Genomic DNA, 18,678 nt, shown 5'->3' with positions numbered 1-18,678 from the left:
TTAAAAGTCCACTCATTCCAAAAGTCACAAACTTCCTAAATTTTTCTCCACTTTCTTTTGCCTTCACAACACATACTGTCTGTTCAGAAAGTTCATCGTTTCAAAGCCCCACCCTATTTGAGTGTCCTTGTGCAAGGCTTTGAATATGATATGCATCAGAACATCTGCTCTTCCTCGACACCTGTGAAAAAGGTATTTACACTTGTGCAGAACTAAACTCCTCTATACAACACACTGTACTGTTCCTCTCGCAAGGATAAGCAAGCTCTTCGTTTAATGCACATTAAAAAAAACTGCTGCAATATGACTTGCAAAGTGCTGCAACAACCCCAAAACAAGGCAATGAAAGATTTGTCTGAATAAATGATAACCACCAGTGTGACCTGTTGGCGTGAAGAGGCCAGTGAATGGATGAAAAACTACTGAAGGTAAATTAAAGAGTAAATCATTTGTGATCTTTTCTAAAATGTACATCGTTTTGGAAGACTAAAACATTACATTGAGTTAAGATAAGTTTGGTTTTATTTGTCTTGGTGGTGAGATATGCCTTCAGTATTGAAAACACACAGATTAAGTAAACCAAGGGAACCGATTGATAAACAGTACAAACAGTGCTAAACTAAACCGAGTACGTAGTTTAGGGGAGATGTTTGATTACAAGTTCAGGAATATGCATCTGATATTCAGAATAAAAGTAGGGAATTATCATTTGTTAAAAACAAGCCTGGATTCTACTTTATATAAATGACTTAATGACTCAAACAGGACTTATTCAGTGTGTAATGTATACTCTCTGAGTGGCTCATGGTCACACACATTACAGTGTTATGTTTTCCTAACGTTGATTATGAATTTATGCTTTTTATTTAGTGAGCATACTGTAAATAACAAGTAACTTTACCTCAAATCTGATGCACTGTTATTCTGAAGGTCAGAGGTCGTATCACTCCCGTCAATGCATCTTGACTGAGCACAACTGGAATCTTGTTTTGGCACATTATTAATTCAGCCACTCCTATTAATAATTAGGAATCTATTTGCTTGCTGTATCAATGCACTTAATATGTTTATCAATCTTTTGGTTTTTCTGCCATATACTTCAGCAACTATAAGAAATGATCTTCCAGTAAAAGCAAGTCAGAACGTTTTTGTACGTTGGGAAACTGAGCCTCCTTTAATTTAGACTTTTTCCAATCAGAATGTACAATATGTTCCTCACAGTTATAAGAAGCTGAAAGGCTGCGGTCAGGCCAGCGATGAAGCAATGTTTACATCCAAAACAGTGACCATGATTTAGCATTTTCTACATTAAAACATTTCACCAGCTCAGAAAGCAGCAAACATCTTAATTCAAATGAAAACATCAACACAACCTTTATAATCCATTCATCTCAATACAATACAATATCTTTCAATTCTTTATGAGACTTTTAACAGAAATCACTATGATCTTTTCACAAATGAGGTGGTATTCTTTTATAACAATATCATCATTGTTACTGCAGTTATTATAAAAGAACGTTTGATGTTGGGTTCGACTGGGTTTTTTAGTGTCCTCGCAAAAAGACAGTAAAGTAGCAAACTTGATTCAAAAGGAAAGGATGGACTGGCCAGCAGATCCACACTCTCAACCATTTGAAGTACAAAACAGTAAGTCAGTGTCAAAATACTAAAGTACTAAACAGTTTTACACGTAGAAATACATGTCGAACCGCTAGAAAGTACATGAGACAGGTCAGACATGAATTGAACATTCTGCTATACATGCAGGACAAATGCATAATGAGCAATCCCCAGAATGTCTATTATTGTATAGGTTCAACACACATCGTGCATTAATCGGATTATGTTAATGAATTCAGCAAGGTTGATTTACTAATCATGATATTTCCAGGTTCATAATAAAACATAATGGTAAATGCTGACTTTTGCGCATTTTAAAGCAATAGACACTGCATAAAATCCAACACACAAGAGATGTAAGAAAATGTAAGCTGATATAGATATAATGCTAAATTTAGTCATCATAAAAGTTGTGTTGTAAAATAAGATAAATTACAAAATTACATAAAACTACAATTCCCAGATTATTTTAGGGGGTGATTGAAAACTGTGCAAGCAAACTCAATGCAATACAAGGCTACACATTTAGTCTTTCATTTTCTTTACAATGTGGTTTTATAAAACAAAAAATACATATTCATACACATCTTGTACAAGTTAGAAAAGGTGAAACTGGAGGAAAATAAGCCATATTATCAAAGGGCCCTGATCCATCACCTCCAGCCAAAAACTAAAGGAGCACAACGAAGAGACCCAGAGCCAGAGCAGCCCAGCATCCACTCAGAGTTCAGCCCTGTTGGGAACCTAGAGAACAAAACAGACACGAAGTTTATACCAACACATAATCAGCTTAAATCTACTTATAACCTATTTGCATTGATTGCCATGAATTTCCACATGTAACATGTTTCATTTGTGCACAATAGGATGATAGGGTCACATTTTCCTCACCAAGCATTATATATTCATATAAAGAACTATATAAAATTGATATACAAATGGTCATTTTGTGGGTGTTTATTCCTTTAAGACAATTAGGTAAAAGGTCAAATGGTTTGAAAGTTCCTCATGTTGAACACATACATACAGCTGGACATCATCAGCATAGGAATGACAAGAAACACAGACTCATTTAGGGATAATTCACCCTAATGGAGCATTTAAACGGAGAATAAAACAGGGCAGAGGCGCACAACCATACAATCTCTCACCGATGAGAACTGGCGATTCGATATGTAGGAAGAACACCATTTAAGTTATTTTTCAGTTATTCCAACCCACTTCCTCAGAGAATCTAACAGAATATTATGATCCATGGTATCAAACGCAGTGCTTAAATCCAGAACTAAGATGTAGCCTTTCACTAGTTGGATTGTAATAAGATGCTATTTGTTACGTTGAGGAAAAGCAAATCGAAACCAGACTGCAATCTGTCAAATGCGTTGTATTCCTCAACAACTTCGCTTACTTCGCTTATTTGAACCACTGAAAGAATTGGAGATGTGAACAGCTCTCAAAGTAGCATTTAGATGATATTTTAGTCCCTTAAAGGTTCTTTATTTACATACTTGTACACGCTTGATGTTCCCTTTTTTAAATGGTTGGCAGGTCATATTACTAAAAGGACAGAAAAACAATCTGTCAAACAAATACAAATAAATGAGAAGAAAAAACCTTTCCCACAGAATGTCTTGTCTGTTGACTAAAGCTTTATTAGCCGAAATTCTAATTGCAAATAGGTGCAAATGCTAATGCTAATGCTAAGGTCAGCGGTCTAACATGCTCCAATTACAATGCCACCATTAAGCAGGTGTAACATTTGCTATGTTCACCATTTTAGTTTAGCATGTTAGCATGATAACATTTGATATCATTAGTTCTGCAGTATTTGGTCATAAACCAAAGTATTGGACAAATTCAAATTTTCATAATTCTGATGATTAATAGGATTACCGTCAGAGAATCACCAAAGCTGTTACAACTCATCCTGAGGGGACCTTGAATGTATGTACAAAATGTCATAGCAACCCATCTCATAGTTCAGTGGCTAAAAATACACAACAAATACAAACGGGGTGAGTGCAGCAGCACGTCGGGTCACTGACTACGGGACCACAGGCCGTCGTGCTGCTGCACTTTTCAAGCTTCAGCACAAAGTCTTTTCCAGATTGAAGGATTTCCAAAATAAAAATGAATAACATAGAAACCATGTAAGCCCCTATATGTGACATACACATGAGAGCACATATATCAAGCAGCACTGTGCATAGAATGGAGGTGCAAGTGCAAAACAAGATAAATAAGTAAAGTAATGAACATCACGGCGTGGCTTATCGTCCTGTCCTTTCTGATTTGGGGGGAATTTTTGAGGCCACTGATGTACACTCAGATTTTGCAGACTAATCAATGCCAACATTGTTTTGACATTATCGAACTTTGATATATTTGGTTATTAGGAAACAATTCATTTCCCCTGCATGTCAGTCTGCCACCTAAGGCATCCCTAAAACAGCCTCATACTGACTCTCTCATTTGCACCTTTCAACAGTTTGTATTCTTGCAAAACATCTTTTAAAACCTGCAGGTAATGTGTTTTCTGTCCACAGCAAAATCATTTTGCCAAAATCACAGCAAAGTCAAGCTGTAACCTAATTCTGTTTTGGACTCCTTGGAAACCCTTGAGAAACCTGTTAGACCTGGCGCTTTAAAGGGTCCTGCTGACTTCAGCTGATTGCACTTGGGTGTCTTTCCACACTCAAAGGCACCACAACAGTAGTTGTTACATAGTTCATGAACATTGTTCATTGACGTTCTCCACACACAGTTTTGCATCCAGTTAGGATTTAAACTACTGTACCTTCCACTCAAAAGCCCATTTATTTCTCCAGCCTCAGACTATCAGGCTACAAGCTATCAGTTTCCTTTATAAACATAACTGAACCCTCCAGTATGTGGCTCTCTCCGATGACAAGGGGAACTCCAAATGTTTTGCTGCTATGCTGCATGTTGTGTTTATGTAATTGCTGATCAGAGGCATGTGAACCTGGCTTCTCACTCTCTCTGTCTTTAAATGACTGTCCTATAAAAAGCCAGCTGACTGTGAGCTGCCATGCAGCCTGTTGATGTCCAGCAGCAGCTGAAGCGGTGCGAGTTTACGCATAACAAACACCTGCTATCGCCCGACCTTTCACTCCTGCACACACTATGGCCACAAGACACATTCAAACACCTCGCCCATGAATAATCTTATATCAATATAATCCTCTGTATCACTGCTGCGGTATCAGAATCCACAGCTTGTGAGCGTGAACGCTCAGTTGCAAACTTTACAATCACATGGTGTCTTCTCCTGTTGCATGCATGTTGAATCCTAGCACATGATCGGTTACATTCTTAATGCCCTTTTCCAACTGATATGATACTAGAAAATTCATAAATAGACCGACTAACCTGTATTTAGGGGAGATGTTAAATTGTCACATAGAGTGCCACCATCCATTATGTACTTACAGGCTTTTTTGAGGTTAGATGAGGGCCGATGGAGACACACAGTGTCCAGAATGAAGTAATAAGACATTGGGAAATGAATAATCATACCAAGACTTACAATGAAACTATAAAATAATACATCTTTAGAACAGATTGCTGTTATCAAATGTTATTTCATCCTGCAACTTTTCCAAATTACAGAGTTTACTGCAAGTGATTTGGTTTGGACCTTAGGTCTCCATACAAGTTAGCTTCCTTACCTTGCTCTCATCAAAGTGTTGGCAAGGCGGCAACTAGTGTTGTGAAATAAAAACTGACTTTGGAAAAAGAACATTTAAATATAAAAACTGCTCAAATTGAATAAAATGACTTGAAATAAACATCTGATGATAGTGAGCTTTAATGAGTAATGGATTTTCACAGTTTCATGGATATATCGTATACAGTATATTGTGTGTATTTATTCATATAACTATAATTATTTCATAATGTCTTAATTATTTAGTCATTTTGAACATGTGGGCCTCCACAGCGTCTTCATTAAAACGTTGATCAACTAGAACTAAACTGTTATAACTAGAAATACAAATGAATCTTGGAAAGAAGTAAAGAGGTACAGCGAATCTGAACAAACTGAAAATGTCAAGCAGTGGAGAGAGTATCAGCAGTCTTCATTTCTGCTTTAAGGTCACACCAGGGTGGCCCTCGATGCTCAGACTGAAGGGGGACCTGACCAGCAGGAAACGACTGCTGAAGTCTCACTCTTGTGTGGCATTAGAGCAAAAATGTATCAGTGAAGTGTCTTATTAGGCCACAAATATAAAACAAGTATCAATCTAAAGTAATAGTGCTATCTATTAGAGTGAGAGGAAACATTAGAACTATTGTGATTGTTATTACACGAGTAGTTTCTCAGCCTTGGATATCAAAAGCAGAAAATAACAACACATGTGCAGAGATTTGTTCACTTGTGCATCGTATCTAGATTTGATGGAGACAAAAGAATGCATGATTGTCACCATTAAATTAAAGCAAATTCAGATTTGAATATATTGTAAGAAGAGGTTATCTATGCTTCTAATGGATTTAAAAGAGTTTTTTTACAACGGCAAAATGCACTTTTTAAATTATGATTACGAACAAATCATGAAGTCATCCTATACACATGACAGAATACAGCATCCTGGTTCACTCAGGTCTACTCAAACCTGATACTGTACATACACAAGCTAAACAGTCAGAACTACTCACCTGCCCAGGTAAGCTGCCATTCATCTGTGCTCCACCACGAAGCTCATGGTGGTCCCGTCAAACGAGGGCGGAGCGATGATCCGCGGCCCCTGCTGGGAGGTGATGCTGATGACCGGCTGCTTGATGCTGGAGAAGCCCTGCGGCGGCCTGTTTGCGGCAGCCTGCTGTTGAGGCCAGTAGGCCGCCTGAGGAGACATTCCAGTGGCCATATAGAAGGGACTCTCCATGTACATGCCCTCAGCCTGCTGTGACAGGGCTTTCCCTCCGCCCTCCGCCTCTGACTGCACCAACATCTGCGACTGCACCAGCGTCCGGGCTGGGATCACGGACGGGGTCGGCATGAAGCCCGGGTAGATCATGTAGGTGTGTCCATATGCTCCTGGACTGAGGGCCAAAGGTGAGATTGGTATGGGCACCGGGGTCATGGGAGGTTGCGGCATGGGCATGTCCACATACTGGCCTGTTTCAGGGTCAAAGAGGCGCTTGGTGGCCTGCTGCACAGGAGTGTCCACCAGGTAGTAGCTCCCAGTGGTGGGATCCAGAAGCATCTTCCTCTGGGTGGCCTGGAAGGGGTCCAGGGTGGGAGCGGGGTTGATCACCGGAGAGAAGCAGTACACCTGCGGCTGACTGGTGGACATGCCCATTGGCAAAGAGTGGTAGATGGCAGGAGGGATCTCAGGTGAGCGTGTGTCCATCACAATGCTGGAGCGTTTAGGGGACTGGTTGTGGTCTTCAAAGCCCCTGGCGCCAGATCCCAGGTGTCTTGAAGGAGTGATTGGTTGTCTCTGGGTGGTAAATGTGTACACTGGTGTTTTTTCAGCAGATGAGGCTTGTTTGTTGCTACTGGAGTGAGACTTTACCGGAATGGTAAGGTAGTTCTCGTTGTCAGCTGAGGCGCGAAAGAGCTCCTGTGTGGACCGCTCAACCTCCTTTGATTCGGCTCCTTCATTTCCACTTAGCTTCGTCCGGCTGACTTTTAAGGACACAGGCAATTTTGGGGACTTAGGGGTGAAGCTTTTGGTGCTGAAAGGTGTTTGAGTGATGGCGTTTGGCTGTGGCTTGAGGCTAGAGCTGAGGCTGAACATGTTCCCCGTGGCTTGCATTGACCTCGCAACCAGCCTGTCCTCACGGCTGCCGGGAGTCTGGAAGACCAAGCAGGGGTCTTTGTCCTCTCGCCGAAGCAGGCTATCAGTGGCAGACGACGCCGCCAGTGCTGGTGGCGTCTTGTCATTGTTGGGATAGGAGTCTCTTCTGTCTGTCCTGTCCATGCTGGACGCTCTCCCACAGTCCTCCTCAAGTCCTTCATGCTCCTCACTGGCTATCAGTGAGAGCACGTGGCTGTCTGTCAGGAGATGGGGCTCATTCTTCCTTTTCCATTCATTTTTTTCAAATTTATACATTTGCTCCATGGTTTTCACTGCAGCCTGGAGTTTTTCCAAAGCCCCCAGGTTCGCAATCTTTGACTCAGGTTTCTTATCTGTGACATCCAATATTTTTTCCAGCTTCATTGAAGCCGCTCTGCTTTCAATTCTCAACCGAATGACTCCATCTGAGGAATCATTACCTGGTGCTCTCTCTGCTGCCCTTTGCAGCTGAGCATTTTTAGCGTCCTCTGGAGACAACCTGTTTGTGTCAGGTTCCTGTTTAGATAACTCGGTGAGATTTCCAGAATGTTTCCCGTTACTATTTGTATTCACAGACTGACATTTGATCACTATAGGGGACACAGAATTAGGATTCCGATAGGACATCTGCTTCATTTGCTCTGAGTGGCTGTCGGATTTATTTTCGTTGTTATCCAAAGAGACAAATTGATAGGAACTTTTAACCATTTTACGCACGTCTCTCACTTGGTAAATGGGCGTCTGCAGCTTCCCTTTGTTATCTCTAATGTCTCTAACCATGAAATGCGGCACGTTATCTGACGACTCACCCTTCAAAGCTGCAGCGAGCGCCTGGCATTTCAAGTCTTCCGTTCTGATGAGGCTGGCTGCGTTACGGCCTATATTAGGAGCGCGCAGTTTGGAGACGCCAAAACTCTCAGTTATATTGTCTCTGACGCTCTTTAAGTTAATTTTAATTTCCGGAGATTTAGATGTTGCTGCGCTCCCGGAGTCTGCGATGTATAACGTGGTGTTGTCAGAGCGCAGTTTGATCTCTCCTCCGTCTCCATATGGAGAATAATTCCTGCTCTGCAGCTGTTGTCCGGCTTCTCCGTCACCAGATAGCAGTTGGATACTTGGCACAAACAAATGTGACATTTTAGTCAGTTTGCCGCTTCCCGCTGAGTACTGCTCGCCCTCTCTGTCATCAGCTGAGGGCGACTTCTCCGGTGTTTTATCGTTTTTATGATCCTTTTGAAGCTCTAGCTCCTCGTCCTTCCAGCATCTGAAGGCGCTATTTTGGCTGCGAAGCAGCGTGCTTTTGGACGCTTCCAACTCGCCTTTTTTAGCTGCGATCCCAGCTTCATTGGCCGGTTCCAAGTTAGTTTGAGGTGCAAGAGCGGCCGCGTCTCGTCTCCAAGAGTCGCTCCTGGTATCACACGAGCCGCTGTCCACGAAGTCCCCCAATTCATCCAGGCACATTATGGCGTACTCGGAGCTGCTCTCGGAAAACTTGGAGCTCTGTCTGCGCAGCTCCCTGCTCCCCTTCTCCCTGTGGCCGTCGCTCTCCTGGTGCACAAAGCACGGGGAGGGCGTCGGATGCGGCTCGCGTATCTCCCCTCGTTCCATCTTGCGCTCCTGCTCGAACTGCATCTTCTTAGAAATCACATTTTTGATCAGGCTCGAGGCGAATACGGCTTTCTTGTGCGTGTCTTCCATGGTTTTAGAGGGCGACTTGCTGGCCCCTCTCCACTGGCCGCTTGGCAAACTGTTGGTAACCGCATCTGCGGAACGTGATCCTGCAGCGTTTTGTGCAAACTTAGTGAGCCTTTCTCCCCCAGACATTCCTGATTTGACATTGCAACGAAAATTCAGAGTCTCCGTGAGCCTAATCACTCCGCTGTGGCCCTGGCTAAATTCCCCCATCAGCTCGATTTGCTTTGATGACGACGGGCTGTGAGGGTCACCATTCAGAGTGAAGATCTTGCTGGAGGGAGGTTTGATGCTCGCCAGCGCGATGCCCTTATAATCTCTATTGTCTACATTCTTGGCTATTTCAAACGAGGCTCCTGAGTTTTGATGGGAAACCACACTTTGGTCCAGTCCACGGGACATGTTCATATTGCCATATTTTAGGTCGACAAACGTGGCCCACCTGTTTATCCCTTTTCCATGCTCTGATGCAGAGGACTCGCTGGAGGTGCTGAAATTGATGGCATCAAAGTAAGGATACGCCAGACTCTTGAATGATTTGGCTGTCAGGTTGCGCACCTCCTTGTCAGCGTCGTCCAGCTCGCTGACAGCGCTGGACGCACCGCTGGAATACCCGGTGACCTCTTTCCCTCTCAATTTGCGGCCAAAGTGCAAGCGTCCGGGCGCGGCTATGAAACACTTCGCCCTGTCACACAGCGTCTCTGCCTTCCCATCAACCCCTGTAAACACATAGCGACTCACGTCCCCGGAGTGCCTGGCATGAGAAAGGATATTCCCCTGTTCTTGGATGCTGCCAGGGTCATTTATAGCTCGAGAAGTGGTTCTGATTGACACTGGGATCTGTCCCCCACTGTTGCCACTGCGCTGCTGCTGCTGCTGCTGCTGCTGGGGCTTTGACACACTCTCATCTGAGCTGGTGAACTTGGCCCCGTCCTTCGGATCACTTTCAAGCTGAGTGCTGACTGCTGCTGCGCCCTGAGAGCGAGGCTGGCCGGCGTCTCCCCTCTCCCCCGCAGCCCCATCACCGTCAGATGAGGCGTAATCAACAAAAGAGTACACCTGGTTGTCACCCTCGACGTCCCAGCTGGTGGAGGAGCCCACCCCGAGGTCGTAGTCCTCCTCGTGGTCAGAGAGCTCCGAGAGTTGGATCTCGTGCGTGGTAATATAATGGGACTCATCCTCCGTTACGCACGGGACGCAGTCGTCGGAAAGCACCAAACTAACATCATCATCCTCCTCATAATCATCCGACTCACTTCTCCCGCTCAGATAATTATCACTACAGTGTAATCCCTCACCCCGTGGAGGGTTTTTGCTGTCTTCTCTTTTGGACACCTCGGGCTGCGTTGTGGCACGCTCGCCTTCGTCTCCGGATTTAAAGCAAACCTCTGACTTTGAGTTAAGAATGGGGAGGTGTGATGGATCAGAGGGACCCTCCTTGACATTTTTTATAAATTTCCCAACTCCAGAATTATTAATTTCAATATTGGTATTAATCGCCACCTCCTGGATTGGTTCCGTTGCGCGCAGAGCTTCGGCGCCACTGCTGTTAATAAGGACAGACATTTGGTTTCTTTCACCAATGCCGCAGTCGTTTTCCGGTTTTGTCCCGCCTGTGTTCACGTCCATTAATCCCAAATCGACGTAATTGCTTTCGTTTTGCTTCTCCGGGGCATCCTCGTCTCCGTGCGCCGGTTTTTGGAGCAGGTCTTGGACCTCCCGGAGAGTCGCCGGCGTCTCCACACAGCTTTGCTCTGTCTTCATAGCTCAACCGGGAGGTTTGACGTTACATTTGGTGTCTGAAAGAAACGGCAGAGAGAGCCCCCCAGGATTCTTTAGACCTGTAGGCAGAGATGGCGCTGCAACGCTCCATGCCGTAGACAGACACTCTGATGACAGGGGAGCGCTGCAGACATTCCAGTTCACCGCGATATGAAGCCGAAAGCCGAGTATCTAAAAAGGACCAGAGACGTTACTGACCAACTGTCTCTAGGCCACATGGTTCACAAGATGGGGTTCGCGGACCGTTAGGGGTCACTGAGAGGACTCCCCTACCGAATGAGTACATTAAATATCATTCATTCTAAATGGTTGCCCCAAACTAAATATCAAATATCTAATAAATCCCAACAAATGAAGTGCACAAATTACTTACTTTACTTAAACATCAATTCAATTATTATAGTTGTATTTGATTTCTGACGGCACATTAAAGGGCCACGGTGTAGCATTTAGGGGGCTCTATAGCAAATAGAGTATAATATTCATAACATGTTTTTATTAGAGTATTTTCACCTGAAAAGCCGCGTTTGACTTCTGTTGCTTCTAACGTAGTGTTCTTACGATGAGGATGTCTTCTGAGCGAGGCAAACAGCGTTACCATGGTTTTGCACTTACCGGCTCAAGTTACCATAGTCTTGGAAAAGGAGGAGTGACCGAGGGATATTCAGTTTGTGCAATCTGCAGCCTCACCACTAGATGCCACTAAATGCTACACACTGTCACTTTAACAATTCAAGTTATAGTGAACAGTAACCAGTGGTGGAAAGTAACCAAGTACATTTACTGTCCTAATATTGAGGCGTTTGTACTTTCCTTCGTTATTTCTATTATATTCCACTTCAAACTCCAAATGTCAGAGGGAAATATTGTTTTTTGATTGAAATTGAAAGTTGAAGTCAAGAGAAAAGAAAACACTGACTGCCCTGTCTCTGCCGGACCAACAGATCACCGCTCCGTGCAGACAGACGACTCACTGGCTGTTTTTAAAAATACACGGCAAGCTCAAATAGGCACCAAGGCAACATGTGAAAAGTGCAGCTATGTTAGACAGGAGGGCATGTATGCAGGGTTGTGTCACACCTCTGATGAAGGCTGTCTGGCAGATAAACACTCAAGTGACAACAACTCAGCAACAACACACCCCCATGAGGAGAGAGCCACTCTGCACGTTTGAAGCTCTCAGGGGGTCAGTGTGTGCCAGTCTGGGGGGTCCAGGGACCACCAGGGGCCTCTGGAAGATGCCAGGGGGTCCAAAGCACAAGTAGGTCACATTTAATGAAGGAATAATCACAATCAAGTTCTTTTCAGATTTGGTTCCTAATGTTTTTTAGAGAGCTCTGACTTAACAAATATCTGGGAAGCCTCATGGTCCCTTGTCCACTGAAAGTGTTTTTATTCTCAATTTAATAAGAATTCAGAAAATGTAATTAATTAATGGGAATACAAATGCAGTCGATGTACAGCAAGTCTCTGTGGTCAAGTATAATTCCCCACAACAGTTTTCCCATTTCAGCTAAAGGTCCAACTGGAAAACAGGTTGGGGGGGCCCTCTGTCTCTCTTAGTGAGGCAACATTGCTTCTACATGTACAACATTTAAAGGGACACTCTGGAAATGTAGTATTGTATTTCAATAAAGTTGAGGAGGAAACTGGTCTCCAGGTCAAGCTCAGAAAATGCTGGATCCTAAACTTCCCATAACTCTACTGCATCTTTAATGAGACGCTCCCAGCCTCAAAAACAAACGTCTATCAAACTTTACTCCACCAAGCCCAGGCAGAAGTCATGTCCTTTTGTCAGACTTGACAAATCTCCTCCAGAGACATGGAAGACATTATATTAACCACGATGAGTGAAATGACTTTGACATATGGAATTAGCAGAGTCATATTGAACTGGGATGTTTTTTAAACCCTCAACAAATGGAGATAAAAGGAGGAGGAAAACATTTAAGCCTTGTCTAACACCACAAAGGTGACCTGACCAATGAATGAACTGTAATGTATCTACTTCCTCCTCCTTGTTCCAATCTGCTTGTTCTAACACCAAAGAAATATTCAAACCCCAGATGCCATATTTGTCTTCTTTATTGTTTTAAACAAATTCCCTGTAACAAAGCTACCAACAAACAAATTGACCCCAAATTTCAACTTAATATTTTGTGTCTTGTGAAACTCTGGGATGTCCAGTAAAATTTAAAACGTCTGTTGAAGGCCACAGTGTGTGTGAAGCTGAAGAAAATAAAAAACACAAAATGGCTTTAATGTAATTTTCAGCTCCTTTGAGATATACCGTAAAGCTTATGAACACCCTTGATACAATGCTAAATGGATTGTACTTGTATAGACCTTTTCTAGACTTTCGACCACTCAAAGTGCACATCTCATCATTCACCCATTCATATACTGATGACAGGGGTTACCATGGAATATGTCACCTGCCCATCAGGACTCTAACTAACCATTCAATTTGGAGCAAGTCTTGCCCATGGACCAGCAGGGGAATGAACCGTCGACCCTCTGATTGAAGGACGGCCCTGCTCAGTGTTATTCAGTCCTCAATATTAGATATTTTATTTCAGAGCTCTTGGTTAAGAATAAAGAAAATATGAAGATGTACTGTTCAAGTGTTTTTCCTACTAATGCCTCCTAGAAACGGAACCTCCGAACTACTTAATTACAGGCCATTCAAAGAAATCTGGCTTTTAAGAGCTCAATAGCTAAGAACAGCTTGTTGATCAGAACCAGTCAGTAGCCAGAATAAAATGTTTGAATTTTATCTGCAAACCACGAATACATTAAATCTTGACCTCTCTAAACCAAAAATAAGTTTCATATCAACATTTCTGCATACGTGTCTATCAGCGTTGTAGTGGTTTAACCACTCGTGGTGCTTTTGCCGTTTCGAAAATGCATTCTCAATTCCGCGTCGGACTAGGCAGCAAAACTACTTGGTTAAGTTTGGTAAAAGATTATGAATTGGATTTAAATAAGCTTACCTGAGGTCTCACAGGGGACACAAACACTGATCTCCTGGGTGAAGGTCCTGTGTTGGCCCTAGCTATGTGGACTTAAGGCATGTACTCTCTATGGACAGCTGTGGACACCACGGACACATCTTGGATCTGTTTGTACTGTTCACTCGGAGGACGCGTTCCACACATGCGCAGAAGATCACTACGCTACCGCTTGTACACCCTCTGATAAAATATGAAAATAGGTTCCCCTCCAAACTTAACTGACAATACAGTTTGGTTTTATTTGGTTGTAGTGTCATTTTATGGAGACCATGTCTTATCAGAACGGTGAGACTGAAGCAAAAGAAAGCTCAGTAGAACCTCTATAGTTGGAGATACTTCTCTATGGGTTCTTCACTATGTGATGTCTTTCACGTTACACAGTCATATGATCCATTGTTAAATAACACTATTGATAAGTGCAGCTTTAACTATAATTTCACCAATTTATGCTACCAGCTACATTGAAAATGCTGTACGATAAGAACAATATATGAGAGTAAGAATGGCCTCAGTGTCAGCAGCATGCGACGTAGATATTTAAGTACTGAACTTACAGTACTGCAGGGCTCAGCCAGCGTCAGGGAGTCCAGTCTAATTGAAATGAGTAACCGGGAATGCTGATGGTTGGCTGGCAGGGACCCTGAACTCACCACCAGGCTATGGGGGGGGGGGGTCGTGCTGTCTGCTGTTGGTAGGCAACACAATCTCCCCGTCACCCCCTGCCAGCAGTGTAAATACGGCAGACACTGAGTGGGAAACCAGAGATGACCCTGAGCTTAACTGGGGGAAACTCTGCTCTCCTTGTGTCAAAGACTGCAGAACAAGTGTACCAATCATATCCAGTATGAGCTGATAGTAATGCAACCAAAAACATGCAGACAGTATGTGATTTATGGATTTAAAGCTGTAGGTATTCTGTCCTCCAACTTGTTCTGAACACATTTTAGTTATGGTGTATGATGGCCTTAGTGTCTCAGTATTTTCTCTGGGGATACTGTGACTGCTAATTCCGATCATTTTGACAATTAAAATAAAAACTTTTGTGTATCTTTGTAGTCTTGATAACAAGGCACATATTCTGACAGTGTCGCAAGGGTGTAGGTGTCAGTACTGTAGTCAGTGGTTCTTTACATTTAAAACTTTAAATATGTGAAAAGTTGATATATTTGTATCAGTCTTGCAAGTACCATAATGTAATGGAATTGGTTATCCGGCTTTCCAAAGTAGCAGTAGTCCAATAAACACTTACGAGTATAAATGGCATTAGTGACTGTTAATGTGATAACCTGAGATTATTAAAGTAAGGAGGACATCAATAGAAAGATATTATGAAAAATGAGGGGGAAATGCCAACCCCCCGGCCCAAATTATTTTTTGTTGAATCTGTATAATAGAGAGAAATTGTTTGTTGTATGTATCTGTGATTGTACAGCATTTCTCCTCTGTTTTCCAAGCACTCATGACAGCTTAAGCATGTTTCAAGTTTTAATAGTTATGGCTAAACAACTCACACTTAATGGCTGTGAAAAATCACACTCTTGATTATATATTGAAGATGTCAACAGTAACACATTACAAGACATTTTTTTTCTTTTTCCTTTCCCCAAAGATTGTTTGGCAGACCTTCCCTTCTTAGTTGATGCTAACTCCATGGCTCGCCATCAGCTCTCACTGTCAGAGTTACAAGAGCTTGGAAAAGTCCAGATCTCCTCACATGAGACGCCATGCCAAGAGGATGCTCAGTTTATTGGACTCTGTGAGGAAACATTTCCTCTGCTAACACTGAGCAACAACAGACTGAGGTCCTAGAAGACTGACGCCCATGATGTAGTCTCCACTGCAAGACTTACACCTGACCTGACCCTGCATGGCCCTGCATCCCTGTTCCCATGAGGAGGAAGATTTAATCAACCTGCTTCAGAATCAAGTTTACAGCACAAAGTGCTAAAAAGTCAATCACATGGCCCCTGGCATGAAATGTTTGCGCACCCCTGCAGTAAATGTCAAAGGGGGTGAGTGAGTGGGCCGGTACACCTACAAAGCTGATTGGGTGCTGAAGGGCAGATGTGTGGTTTGGTGAGGGTCAGGGCTACCGGGGAAAAACCTGGAGGATGAGAATGAAAAGTGTAGAACAGAGTTAAGTGAAACTTAACCTGTGACAATATAAACATCATTTTCAGGAGAGAAGTTGTGTCAACAACAAAATAGAGGTTGAGATAGAACCCCACCTACTCATAATGTTTATCATTTCATTTTATATTGTGCTTATGTGGGGCATATGCCGAATGTTATTTGTGATTAATTAAATTACCACACAGTAAACCTGGTGCCAGGAATAATGTAGACAACGCCCAGTGAACAGGTACAAAGGTGGGGCTAATAGGGGCCCCTGGGCCTCCAAGCAGGTTAATCCAGCCCTGCCACAGTGAATACAAAATGATCTCAAATACAAATAAATTGCACATTATGTTTAGTAAACATTTAACACTTTGCCTTTCAAAGCTGTGTACTGTATATAGCCATACAATCCAAATGGTTGAAGATACATGTGATTAAAGCACCTTCTTGTTGTTCAAACTGATAACAAAATGTTCAAATCTGTGTCATATGTGAGGGAATGAAACCAGCTGTCCTGTCAATGCAGCCTCAGCCTGGCTTAAACATAGGAGTTTTGTAAATGAGACTTGTATTGAGTGTTTCGTCATCTCCAGATGCTAGAAAAGTTTTTCGGTCACAGGTTTGGTTGAAATTCCAACTGTCTGTCGGCCCAAACAGTTCGAACACCTCGGAAGTTGCTCCAAGCATTGACTGGAGCCGAATTACTGAAAACCCAGCCACACAAACAGGATATATTTAGAGTACTATTTTAGTGAGACGACCTGGTGACTGCAGGTCTTGAGGAGATACAGTTACTTCTGGAGTCCACATTAAAACAGTAGGCGGTCAATCATGTTGGGCCGTTAGTCAAGAGGGATTAAGAAGGCGACTATAAGTGGTTAACGAGGAGAGTGCACCGATAAATACGTCCTTCCTTTCCTATAGCATCCACTTCTGGAGTTGATACATCCCTTGTACTACAGTATATCTCCATAGCAGCAAACATACATAACATATCATTAACATTTAGGTCATAATATATTGTTTCGAGCTCAGAGAAGTCGTGAAATACATTGTAAAAGCTATCTGTGTCTCACTCTTCTTCAGCAGCTAATAGAGACTCATTCAGACACGTTCATGTGTCTTCATGAGTCATGATCCAAGGGCCACTCCAATGATTTTACACATAAAATCACATCAGTTTACACATCAGTTTACACATCAGCAGGAGTACTACTCAGCCTGTGAAAGAAGTTGTATAATGTCCCGAGTGGCTCTGCAGGGAGTTTTATGAGGACAGCAGTGGTGGGCCGTCAGGGCCAGTAAGGCCTTCTCTGCTGGCCTAGACAGAATCACAAAGTTATAGCTATTTTATAATTTAATACTTTTTCATAAATACACTACATGTATTCTAAATATGTTCCCCATTATCTTATGTTCTCATTGCACAGCTACTGTCTTCCTCAGTTGCTCTGCTTCCAGTGCAGCTTGTTTTAAGTAGAGCTTTTATCCAATCAGATCTCACCTCTGTGTCTCTATGTAAGAACAGAGACCAGAGGCCTGCAGACTCACAAGTGCATCCATGTGCACTTTAAGTGAATGGGGACGATATTGTTGATTGTCATGGTGTTCAACCAATCAGATCTTTAGTTTGACATGTTGGGCATATTCTTTGACGTGTCAGAGCCTGCTAGCTGGCCTACAAATACGTCAGCGTTAACGGGCAGCTTGATTGGTCAGTGGGCTAGCGTGACTGTTGTGAAACTAGCTAGCAGAACTTTGTAGTAGTAAGAGTTAAAGTTTAAAGATATGTAAGAAGTTTTTACGTAACATTACATTTTTAGCGTTTTGGCATGTTGGGCGGTGACAATCCCAATATCTGCTGCCTCTGTTGAGCAGACATTTTCAGCCTCAAACGCATTAAAACGTATTCAAGAAATACAACTGGGGAGGCTCGACTGTCTTCACTGGCGTCCATGAATGAAGAAGGACTTCTTACTGGAACTAAAACACACGGATGTACTGAACAACCGTAAGATTAAACTCTTTGTTAACAAAGAAAGGAGGATGGACTTTGTCTTTAAATAGTGTACAGCAGCTCTGGTAAGTCAACTGCTTTTTAATTAATAGTGTTAATTTTTTTTATTGTTTTTTATTGTACAGGAATGTCAGGAACAAGAACGCCAGTAAGTACAAACAGATCAACACATTCCTTTTGATGATGTCATGTTTTTTGCTGAGAAAATACAGATTATCATTGTCAATATCATTTAAACAGATTCTCTGGAGTTGATTGTTCTGCACATTGTTGTTTTGTGTGTTAAAGTATCAGTGTTATAGTTTACATGTACATGTGCTGCTGTGTTACTATTCAGTAAGCCAGTGTGTGTCAAGAGTTTACACTTTCCCTCATTTCACCACACAGTACAGTTTGAAGTTCTGAAAGTGTCTGGTGGTGTTTGAGTTCTAGACATGAACTGTGAGTGTTGCTCATTGTGCTCCTGCTGCTCCTCTCTGTCTGTCTGTCCTGAGCCACAGTCAGCTCGTAGTCTTCCTTTAGGGGGCTGGGACTATCCGACGACAGACCTGCACGTGGAATGTCCACTTCCTACTTACTGCAAAGTAACAGCAGTAACCATCAGCCTGAGGAAGAACTACAAAAA

The 18,678-nt window shown here is 42.7% G+C and overlaps 1 protein-coding gene across 1 annotated transcript; it reads right to left on the bottom strand.

The window, feature by feature from the left end:
• On the bottom strand, window positions 1-11,195 carry cunh4orf54 (chromosome unknown C4orf54 homolog). Its single transcript, XM_031874223.1, has 2 exons — window positions 6,304-11,195; window positions 1-2,367 (listed from the first exon to the last, which is right to left on the bottom strand). The coding sequence occupies exon 1, from the start codon at window positions 10,881-10,883 to the stop codon at window positions 6,324-6,326; it is 4,560 nt and encodes a 1,519-aa protein (XP_031730083.1). The 5' UTR covers window positions 10,884-11,195; the 3' UTR covers window positions 1-2,367; window positions 6,304-6,323.
• Window positions 11,196-18,678: the final 7,483 nt, after the last annotated feature.

The sequence above is a fragment of the Anarrhichthys ocellatus genome, unplaced genomic scaffold (genome assembly GCF_004355925.1).
Source record: "Anarrhichthys ocellatus isolate YVR2014 unplaced genomic scaffold, GSC_Weel_1.0 scaffold79, whole genome shotgun sequence".
Lineage (NCBI taxonomy): Eukaryota > Metazoa > Chordata > Actinopteri > Perciformes > Anarhichadidae > Anarrhichthys > Anarrhichthys ocellatus.
Note: the sequence above shows the minus strand (reverse complement) of the source record. Positions and strands in the feature narration are given on the sequence as shown.